The sequence below is a fragment of the Diceros bicornis genome, chromosome 12 (assembly GCF_020826845.1).
Source record: "Diceros bicornis minor isolate mBicDic1 chromosome 12, mDicBic1.mat.cur, whole genome shotgun sequence".
In the NCBI taxonomy this organism is placed as follows: Eukaryota; Metazoa; Chordata; class Mammalia; order Perissodactyla; family Rhinocerotidae; genus Diceros; species Diceros bicornis.
In genome coordinates this window covers 15,254,394-15,265,506 of record NC_080751.1, presented here as the reverse complement: position 1 = coordinate 15,265,506, position 11,113 = coordinate 15,254,394, and the positions used below count along the sequence as shown (strand labels likewise).

General features: G+C 53.3%; 1 protein-coding gene and 1 pseudogene across 1 annotated transcript; both read right to left on the bottom strand.

Moving 5' to 3' along the window:
* Positions 1 to 1,396: 1,396 nt before the first annotated feature.
* Positions 1,397 to 2,169, bottom strand: LOC131412278 (putative N-acetyltransferase 8B). The gene has a single exon (XM_058551903.1). The coding sequence runs from the start codon at positions 2,096 to 2,098 to the stop codon at positions 1,397 to 1,399; it is 702 nt and encodes a 233-aa protein (XP_058407886.1). The 5' UTR covers positions 2,099 to 2,169.
* A 7,207-nt stretch (positions 2,170 to 9,376) lies between these two features.
* LOC131411836 (N-acetyltransferase 8-like) lies at positions 9,377 to 10,099 on the bottom strand (annotated as a pseudogene).
* Positions 10,100 to 11,113: the final 1,014 nt, after the last annotated feature.

Below are 11,113 nucleotides of genomic sequence, written 5' to 3'. Positions count from 1 at the left end.
AGTTTTCTGAGAAGCAAGAGGGGAAGGTGCAGGGGCAGCAGGCCCTGAGGAGGTAGATGGCCTGGCAGAGGGGACTGTGGGGGACCCACCAGGCCAGGGAGAAAGAGACCTAAGTGGAGGGGACAGAGTTGAGGCCCATGGCCTGGGGCAACAAACCATGAATATTTGAAGCCACCTCAAGACTTGGTGCCAGGTCTCCATTCAGGTGAAAGGTGCCAGGAACAGCGCCAGTTGGTAGGATTGGGCCTGGTTTGCAGCCTGGCTGACCCTTTAGAGGAGATAAGCTATGAGCACAGGACACTGCCAGGGTGGAGAGGGGTCCAAATACTGCTGTGTGTCACACAAACCAGACTGAAAGGGCTCCCGGACTTCCTGGGTGATCAGGGGACTCACCAGATCCTGAGTCTCAGCCTCTGAGATGGAGGGACCAGGAGAGAGGAGCCAGACCATGTGTGGGCTCACTCACTGCTGGTGATGCCCCAGCTGGGAAGGGTGCGCGGTGCTGCCTAGACCAGCACACCTGGCCACTGAGTCAGAGGTTTCTGGGCCCTGTGGTCAGACCTGAGGCACCTGGGGCAATCTGGAGTCTCTGAGCATTTGGGGACCGAGATGGGGTCCCACGTATGGCAGATCTGGGAAACTTGCCAATCCCATTTCTTCTCCATGGACACACACCTTCCTGGCCTCCCTTCAGGCATGTTGGGGCCCCGAGACTGGGGTCTGGCCAGTGGCATGTGGGTTGCGCCTCTTCTCGGTCTAGCCCCTGTCAACATCCCTCAGTCTGTCCCCAGCCGCCTTCTTCCCCTTCAGCAGCAGAGACTTGGAGGCCATAGCGGATTGACAGCATCCTTCTTCTCCACACCCCTCTGCCACGTGACTTTGAGCTCCTCTCACTAAAGCCGTGGGTCTCTTCACCAGTCTGGGATGTCAGCAGAGGTGTCACCTGCAGAAGCTAAAAACAGCACGGGCTTTTTCTACTTTGGTCCTCTTTCTCTACCGTTACCTCTAAACCATGCCTGAGCTGGCCTGCTGGAAACCAGAGAGTCCAGTCACCCTGTCACGTCAGCCCACCCAGGACATGTGAACAAGTCCATCTGAGACCAAAAGAGCTGCCCAGCCGAGCCCAGCCAAAGTGCTGACCCACAGACTCAGGAGCTAAAGACACGTTTATTAGTATTTTGTGGGGATTCTTTAGGCAGCATTCTCATGGAAGTAGATAAATGAAACATTGGACCCCAAAAGACTGCATGGAGCAGAGGCACCTCACCCCCAACCATGCTGGGTTCCGACGTGGACGAGCAGTAAGCGATTCCTGTGCTGTCACAGTGAGACTTCAGGGTTGGCTTGTTCCGGCAGCAGAGCTGATCCTCCCCTGACTAGTCCACCAGAAGACAGATCAGAAACACCCTCCCTGCCCCGGTGCCTGAGAGACCTGAGCACAGGGGACCTGGTAGATGAAATGAATGAAAGGGACAGCCATTAGCCTGAAGCTCATGAAGAAGTACTGGTGCGTCTTCTGGAAGCCCATGCTCTGGTAGAGAGTCAGGGCAGAGGGCTGCAGGATGCTGGTGCTGAGGACGACTTCACTGTAGCCCTGGTCCCTTGCAAACTGGAGGACAGTCCTGACCAGGGCTTTCGCTATCCCCTGACCACGGTGCTCCAAGGCCACACTGAGGTGAAGCAGCTCCAACTGCCCCTTCCCCAGGGTGGGCTCCTTAATGTGCAGAGCTCCCACCATGCCCACCACCTGCCCTTCAGCCTCAACCACCCAGAAGCAGGAGCCACGCTCACTGAAGTAGGATTTGGTGATGTCAGACAAGTCTGTCTGCAAAGACATGTGTACCAACTGGTACCAGGGGTATTTGGCCAGAAACCACAGGGCAGCAAGGAGGGTGAGGCTGGCAATGAGGGCCAGGAACCAGGAGCCAGAGACCAGGAATAGGGCAAAGGGCCCTCCAAGCAAGAGCACGAGGGTTCGGGGCAGCTTCAAGGCATGGCGGAAGGTGGTGGGGACGTGCTCGGCCATCCCCTGGGAGAACAAGGCCAGGACCGTTTTGCGGTCGCTCTCCTGGTATTTGCGGATGTGATAAGGAGCCATGGGAGCCTTCTTGTCTGAGTCTCCAAGTCCACCAGAGAGAGAGCTAGGTGTCCCTGCACGCCTTCCCGGCAGCCCTGGGGAAGACACAGGAAGCCATGTGAGTGCTGCCATCTCTCCCACCTCCCTGGAACAGGGGAGATCCTGCTCCAGGGCGTGTCTTTCTGCCTTTGCCTGAGAGGAAGTAGGTCAGAGCCCCTGGGAGAAAGTGTAGGGTCAGAAAGATGGCATTTGAGTCTGGCTCCATCCCTTTCAAGCTGTGTGGCCTTGGGCATGTCACTTAACCTCTGCTAGCCCTGTGTCTTCAGCTGTAGAACAGGGTAAAATAAAAACGTGCATTGTGGGATTTTTTGAGGTTTTAATGAAATAAAATGTTAAAAGTCACCCTCCACCCTCCTTCCCCTACTGGCTTTCCCAGCTTCTTGGTACACTGGGATGGCACCTCCCTACAGCAGACAGTACATGTGTCCCCCACACTTCAGTTCCTTTCCTTGGGTCCTTACCTTGCAGGACTCTCGTGTGTCAAAGCACAAGTTTCAGCAAAGGCTCCTGCCCCCTTGATTGCAAATTTTTAGGCTGCTGTGGTGGCATAAGACCCAAATACGAAAAATGGCCCTGCCCTGAGAGCCAGTGGAGGGTTTGTGGCTCCAGGCCACAGTCAGAGCACTGTCCTTCCACCCATGTCCTCTCACCTGCTCCCACAAGAGCCTTGAGTGTCCAAGGTGTCCTCAGCTCGGCCACTGCCCTTAGCCTCCTACCAGCGTCCAGGATCGACTGTCCAAGGCCTACTCCACCTCTGGGGAGATAGAGGTCAGCTCTACCTCCCAGATGGCCTCCTCATTGGCTGGCTTCTGGACATTTGTTAATTATATACCCAGGATCAAGGAGCTGGGCTGTGACAGAGCAGAGAGCCCATTCTCCATTCACCTGTGTGATATTCAGGGAATTAGCCTGAAGGGAGGAAGCAAGGTCTGGAACTGCTCATGAGTGGACGGCCTAGACCCCTCCCACATGGCGGTTCAGACATGGAACAGCATCCACCTGGTCCCTCAGTGCTCTCTGATGTGCACCTTCAGCCCCTCCACTCAGCCGCTAGGAGCCTGGGGAATATACCCTACTCCCTGTGCTCTGTGCTCAGAGGCCAGAGTCCAGGTCCCCTGGCTGGGCACACTGGGTCCTTCACAGCTGGGCTTCATCTGCTCCAAAAATATTCATCCTTTCCAGTTCCCTGCACTTACCTCACCAGGCTTCACTTCTGTTCATTTGTTCATTCATTCATTCATTCAAGGAACTATTATGTATGGTGCACCTGCTGTGCCAGGCGTCCTTTTCAGCTCCGACAAAGCTGACACAGAGCTGACGGGCACTGGTATAGTATGAAGCTGGTGTGGGTTTTGGTCGTCGCTCAGAGCCTGTACCCTAGCAGTTGTTAAATAGTTTGCACTGAGATGTAGCAGTAACTGAGACAGGCAACAACAAAATAAAACAGGAAAATCCCTTCTCCGTGGAACTTCCATGCTATGGGAGGGGGAGAGGGCCATAGGAGGATCCTCCCCTTCCAAAAATTAGCTTGCTTCTCTCCCCACATGCCCTCACCTCACAGACCAGCTGAGTCCCTAGCTTTATATTCTCATGGCTTCCTGGAGCCATGATCACCATTACAATCAGGTGTTGTTCTAAATATTTATCTAACGCTTCTTTGGGGCCAGGCACCATGGGGGGCAGTCAGGATAAAGCAGAGAGTTTGGTGGACTCAGGTTCTTCCCTCGAAGAAGTTCCTCAGAAATATTTGGTGATTGGGTGACACATGGCCCCTCTCACACTTGTGACAAGGGCTGGTCAAGAGATACTCTGGCTGCTCAGAGACAGTATAATGGGGGGCTTCCAGAGGAGGACCCTTGGGCAAAGACCAGAAGGAGACGCAGGCCTGAGCAAGGCATTGTGAAGGGGAGCATTAGAGGCTTAGGGAACAGAGGCACGAAGACCTTGAGGCAGGACAAAGTCAAGGCTTTCAGAGAAAGGTGGTGACACGGCCACTGAGGGAGGGTGAGGGTAAGGGCGGCAGGGGCCTGGCCATGAGGGCCTATGGTCCAGGTTAAGGAATTTGACTCTATTCCGAGAGCACTTGGAGGCCATTATATGCTTTTAGCTGGCATGGCATATAACCAGGAATATTCACCGAGGAATCAGCAGCCCAGCACCGTGAGAAAGCTGTTTTCCTGCGCTGTACTATTTGATATTCACGACAGCCTAAGACTAAGGTTGATATTAAGGTTTCCATTGTACAGCTGGGAAACCGAGGCCAGAAAGCTGAGCTGTCCGGCCCGAGCCCCCACAGAAGGTGGCAGGGTGGAACTCAAGCCTGGGCAGCTCTGACCCCAGGCCTGCTCGCTGTGCTGTTTCAGAAGCACATGCTGACCCCACAGGCAGGTTCTGACAAGCGTGTGGTGGATTATGAATCAGTGTCAAGTACCGTAGGCGAGGAGAAGCAGCTCTGTCTGGTGAGTGTGAGATCCCCCCCAACCCCATCATGTCCATCTATCGCGAGTGGTCGGGCCATACTTGACCCAATTCCAGTATGTCACTAAGGCTCTGTTCTTTCTTCAAGATCCAGTTTAGTGCTGCCTTCTCCACCAAGACTTCTGACCTCTCGCAGCCAGATGGACCTTGTATCTGCTCCTCCTTTGATATCTCTGCACTTCTCATTAAGTCTTTATATTGCTGTTAATTTGTTACTTACTTAACAAGTAACTGATAACTTATGACAGTTCATTAACTATTTTAATCATTTTCTGTTACCCATAGGAGCTTGATTATAATAGGTGATTCTACTTTTGGAACCACTGTTATTCCAAGAGTGGTGGGGTTTGAGAGGAACATGTCAGTGGAATCCCACACTTGCATCTATGAAGAACATTCCTCTCCTGGACCAGCCCAGCCCAGAAATGGACAAGGGAGAGGGAGGTAGACAATCAAGTGGCAGTCTGTTTTGGAAGTCTCAGGAAGAGGAGAAAAGTCAACTCAGATTCATTTAACTGAAGCTCCTGGAAAGAACACCATCTCCCCTTACCTCTCATCAGGGCTCCCGTAACCCAGCCTCAGGTCAGCGCCCTAGACTTCCACTGAGAACTCAAGACGGACAGGAGATGAGTGAGGGAAAATAACAGCAAATCGCTTCAAGCGGAAAGAGGGTAGAGAGACAGGAAGATGTTCAGAAATCCGCGGACAAGGATTCTGTAGAAATATTCTCTAACCTAACTGTGAACTAATTCTCTGAGAAAAGGAGATGGTATCAAGACCCTACACTCATATTAGGACAACTTGGGGAGATTCTACAGATATGGATCATCAAACAGACTAATTATGAAGGTGTGGGTGTGCTGAGGGGATGAGGGATGCTTCAGGAACCAGGCGTATTACTGCCCAGAGGCCTGAAGTGATGCGGTAGAGAGAGGTACCAGGAGCCTGACCCAGAAGCTGAGGAAACAGGCTGCTTTGCCAGGTCTAGGGACGGAGCCAGCCCAGGGGACCTCGCAGGGAGGGGACTTCACTCTCTTCCTCCCTCCAGTCTCCTGCCAGCCTCCTCCCTCCACACACACTGGTGAAACTCAAGCAGAAGCCAAGGGGAAGTGGGGACCTCTTGCTGGTACATAAAACCTCATTTTTCAAATTGAACAAACTACTTCTTAGCTGAAGAAAAGTGTAAAGGGAAGTTTGGAGTTAGTGTTCTAGGTTTTCTTACTGCTGGGTCCAAGTCTGACCTCTAAAATAATCATGACTCATCCCCCTTCCTGCCTACTTTCTCGAAACTTTCAGTTCTTACACTTGCCCAAGGAGTCCCTGCACAAATCACAAATCTGTATTTTGCTGTTCCCTGAAGCCACTGCCTCCCCTCTGCCTGCATTCCCACAGGCCTGCAGGACCCACTGCCCACAGCCCCAGGCAGCAAAACCACTTTCTCCCCTGCCCTCCCCTCCCATTCTCTCTCTGTCTCTAATGCACACACACACACACACACACACACACACACACACACACACACGCAGAGCGACATCCTAATTCTGCCAAAGTTCCATGCCTTCAGGCGGTAACCATGACTTTGAGATTCCTCAGGACTCAGTGCTCTTGCTCCGCAGCAGAAGGGGACACAGGTGTCCTCAAAGTGTCTCCTACCAGGGGCTTAGAGATAAAGGTGGCACCTCCCTCCCCCAGTTTGTGTGGTGACAGCTGACTCATGGCCTGGCAGCAACTCTCCCAATAATATCTGCTCATCATCTTTCCTCTCTCAAACATTTTGCATCTTCCTCTAGGAATTAGAACCATCTAAACTCTTCCTTTCGTTTTCCTAATTTTTGTAAACATGAATTTCATAAAACATAAAATTAGCATAAAGTGTACAATTCAGCGGCATTTAGTACATTCACAATAATATACAGCCACTGCCTATATCAAGACTCAAAACATTTTCATCCCCCAAAAGAAAACCTGCACTCATGAAGCAATTGCTCCCCATTTCTCCTCCCTAAAACCCTGGCAATGCCCTAAACTGTCTTGATAACCTCCTTTGGAATTTCAACATTTGGGCCTCAGATCTCTCGGTAAAATTTCTTATCACATCTGGTGCCTGGGTCTGAAGCTCCAGTTTCACTTCCTGTTCCCTGTAGCCCACTCTCTTGACTCAACACCCTCCTCCAATTCACAAACACAGGTGCACTCCCTTGTGCAGCTGGGGGCCCCTTACCTGAATCCTTCAGGAAAGACCTGCCTAAAACTCCTTTGGCAGTGAGTGTGGATTTGGTCTGGGAAGATGAGCCGAGGAGTCACCAGCCAGGGCGCAAGTGGCCTCTGTCCCCAGCTGTTAGAGCTCACCAGCACCCTCATGAGGGACGACAAGACAAGGGGGAGCAGCGACCAGCAGAGGGGACCCCTGACTTCCTCTGCCTGGGGAGAAGCCAGAGGCTCATGGGGGGCTGGCCACTACGTTGCATTTAGAAGAAACTGTCCAGGATTAACACTAATGTGCTAATATTACTCATGTGGCATAAAAGCTTCATATTCTTCTTAACAAGCTTCCAGGCAATGTCCTGCTTGCTGGTCTGGGGACCACACTTGAGTAGCAAGGGACTAAATAGCAATAATGGCCAGAATCTAAATAGGATGAACTGCTTCCTCCCTGTCCAACCACTTATCCCTGCCACTCAGCAGAAAAGGGGAGGAGCTGAACAATCAGAGGATGGGTGTGGGAGAGGTGGAAGGAGTATGCTCCAGGCAGGGGGAACACATGGGCTAAGGCCTCAACAGAAGGAGACTTTCTGGTTGTTGAAAGAACTAGAAGCTCAGTGTGGCTGGGCAGTGAGTGCAGGGATCGGAGCAGAGGATGGACAAGCTCCTTTCCTGGTCAGGAATTTTCAGGAGCAGAAGCCCTGTCCGCTCTGGGAAGCCCTCCAACAGCGAGTGGGTTGGGTGCTCTTTTGATGTCCTTCCAGGTGCCCAGTACCTCCCTCATCCTCAGACATAAGTCAACGTCTCTGCGCTTGCCCATTCCTGGTCTCTCAGCCTCCTCTGACCTGTAAGCCCCTGGAGGGCATACTCCAGTCTATCTGGGGTTAGTAAAACCATTCTATTCTTATTTAAGAAACCTTTCAAACCATCCGGACCACTGTAGGCCTCTCAACTCCAGCATGAGCCAGTGCCCACTGGGAAACTCCTCCAGAGCGGCCGCCTCCCTGGACCGGGAGAGCTGGTGGGAGCAGCAGAGGCTGCTGCCTGTCTCTTCCTGGTCCCCTCAGAGATCCCGGGCCTGAGGCCCCACCATTCAATACACTCTGGAACCACAACTAGGGAGGCAACAGAAGCTTGATTGAAACAGAAGCAGGGGCGCAGATGAACAGGTCATTTGGATGGAGGAGTTTTCTGAGAAGCCTGAGGGGAAGGTGCAAAGGCAGCAGGCTTGGAGGACGTAGATAGCCTGGCAGAGGGGACTGTGGGGGACCCCCAAGGCCAGGGAGAAAGAGACCTAAGTGGAGGGGACAGAGTTGAGGCCCGTGGTCTTGGGCAATAAAACACGAATGTTTGGAGCCACCTCATGACTTGGTGACAGGTCCACATTCAGGTGAAATGTGCCCAGAACAGCACCAATTGACAGGATTGGGCCTGGTTTGTGGCCTGGCTGACCTTCCAGAGGATATAAGCTATGAGCAGGGGACACTCCCAAGATAGAGAGGGCCCCAAATACTGCTGTGTGTCACACAAAACGAGACTGAAAGGGCACTTGGACTTCCTGGGTCATCAGGGGACTCACCAGATCCTGGGACTCAGCCTCTGGGCTGGAGGACCTGGTGAGAGGCTCTATACCACGTAGGGGCTCACCAAGTGCTGGTGACACCCCAGCTGGGAAGGGTACACAGTGCTGCCTAGACCAGCACACCTGGCCACTGAGTCAGAGGCTTCAGTGCCCAGTGGTCAGGCCTGAGGCACCTGGAGAAATCTGGAGTCTCTGAGCATTTGGGGACAGAGGTAGGGTCCCACGTGTGGCAGATCTGGGAAACTTGCCAATCCCATTTACTCTCCCTGGACACGGGACCTTCCCGGCCTCCCTTCAGGCATGTTGGGGCCGCGAGACTGGGGTCTGGCCAGTGGGATGTGGGTTGTGTCTCTTCTCGGTCCAGCCCCTGTCAACATCCCACACTGTGTCCCTGGCTGCCTTCTTCCCCTTCAGCAGCAGAGACCTTGGGGCCATAGCAGATTGATGGCATCTTTCTTCTCCACACCCCTCTGCCACGTGGCTTTCAGCTTCTCTCATAAAGCGGTGGGTCCATTTCTGTCCCCTGAGTCTGGGATGTCAGCAGAGGTGATACCTGCAGACAGTGCAAACAGCACTGGCTTGTTTCTGTTTTGCTTTTCTCCTCTGCCATTACCTTAAAACCATGCCTGGGCTGGCCTGCTGGAAACCAGAGAGTCCAGTCAGCCTGTCACGTCAGCCCACCCAGGACATGAAGACAAGGCTATCTGAGATCAAAAGGGCTGCCCAGCCAAAATGCTGACCCACAGACTCATGAGTCAAAGACATGTTTATTAGTATTTTCTGAGGATTTTAAATGAAACACTTTCATGGCAGTATATTAATGAGACACTGGCACCCCAAAAAGACTGCATGGAGGAGAGTCACCCACCCGCCATCACGTTGGGTTCCGACGTGGACGAGCAGTAAGCGACCCCTGTGCTGTCACAGTGAGCTTTCAGGGTTGGCTTGTTCCGGCAGCAGAGCTGATCCTCCCCTGACTAGTCCACCAGAAGACAGATCAGAGGCCCCCTCCCTGTCCCGGTGCCTGAGACACCTGAGCACAGGGGACCTGGTAGATGAAACGAATGAAAGGGACAGCCATTAGCCTGAAGCTCATGAAGAAGTACTGGTGCGTCTTCTGGAAGCCCATGCTCTGGTAGAGAGTCAGGGCAGAGGGCTGCAGGATGCTGGTGCTGAGGACGACTTCACTGGAGCCCTGATCCCTTGCAAACTGGAGGACAGTCCTGACCAGGGCTTTCGCTATCCCCTGACCACGGTGCTCCAAGGCCACACTGAGGTAAAGCAGCTCCAACTGCCCCTTCCCCAGGGTGGGCTCCTGAATGCGCAGAGCTCCCAACATGCCCACCACCTGCCCCTCGGCCTCAACCACCCAGAAGCAGGAGCCACGCTCACTGAAGTAGGATTTGGTGACGTCAGACAAGTCTGTCTGCAAAGACTTGACTAGAAACTGGGTGCAGGAGTATTTGGCCAGAAACCACAGGGCAGCAAGGAGAGTGAGGCTGTCCACGAGGGTCAGGAACCAGGAGCCAGAGACCAGGAATAGGGCTAGGGGCCCCCCCAAGCCTGAGTACGAGGGTTGGGGGCAGCTTAAGGGTATGGTGGAATGTGGTGGGGATGTGCTCGGCCAGTCCCTGGGAGAACAAGGCCAGGACCCATTTGCAGTCGCCCTCCTGGTATTTGCGGATGTGATAAGGGGCCATGGGAGCCTTCTTGTCTGAGTCTCCAAGTCCATGAGAGAGAGAGCTAGGTGTCCCTGCACCCCTTCCCTGCAGCCCTGGGGAAGACACAGGAAGCCATGTGAGTGCTGCCATCTCTCCCACCTCCCTGGAACAGGGGAGATCCTGCTCCAGGGCGTGTCTTTCTGCTTTTGCCTGAGAGGAAGTAGGCCAGAGCCACTAGGAGAAGGAGTAGGGTCAGAAAGACCAGCATTTCAGCCTGGCTCTAACCCTCTCAAACTGTGTGACCTTGGGCATGTTCACTTAACCTCTCCTAGCTCTGTTTCCTAATCTGTAGAACAGGATAAAATAAAAACGTGTATTCTGGGATTGTTTTGAGTTTGTAATGAAATAACATATACAAAGCCCTCCTCCACCCTCCTTCCTCTACTGGTTCCCTCAGCCTCTTGGTACACTGGGATGGCACCTCCCTACAGCAGACAGTTGAAGTATGTTCCCCCGGCTTCAGTTCCTCTCTCAAAGATCATACATTGCAAGACTCTAGGACGTCCAAGCACAAGTTTCAGCAAAGGCTCCTGCCCTCTTGATTGCAAATTTTTAGGCTGCTGTGGTGGCATAAGACCCAAACACCAGAAATGGTCCAGCCTTGAGCACCAGAGGGGAGTCTGGGGCCCAGGCCATGCTTAGAGCACTGTCCTTCCACCCATGTCCTCATACCTGCTCCCAGAAGAGTCTTGAGTGCCCAAGGTGTCCTCAGCAGGGCCACTGCCCTCAGCCACCTACCAGCGTCCAGGAGAGACTGTCCAGGGCCTGCTCCACCTCTGAGGAAGAGGTCCTAGATGGCTGCCTCATTGGCTGACTCCACGTCATTTGTTAATCATCAACCCAGGATCGAGGATCTGGGCTGTGACAGAGCAGACAGCCCATCCTCCTTTCACCTGTGTGTTCATCAGGGAATTAACCTGAGGGTGGAAGCAGGGTCTGGAACTGCTCACAGGTCCTCGCTCTTGTGGACGGCCTAGACCCCTCCTCCCACGG

Excerpts from the sequence above, each read along its gene's own strand:
- LOC131412278 (XM_058551903.1), bottom strand. The coding sequence starts at position 2,098 with ATGGCTCCTTATCACATCCGCAAATACCAGGAGAGCGACCGCAAAACG.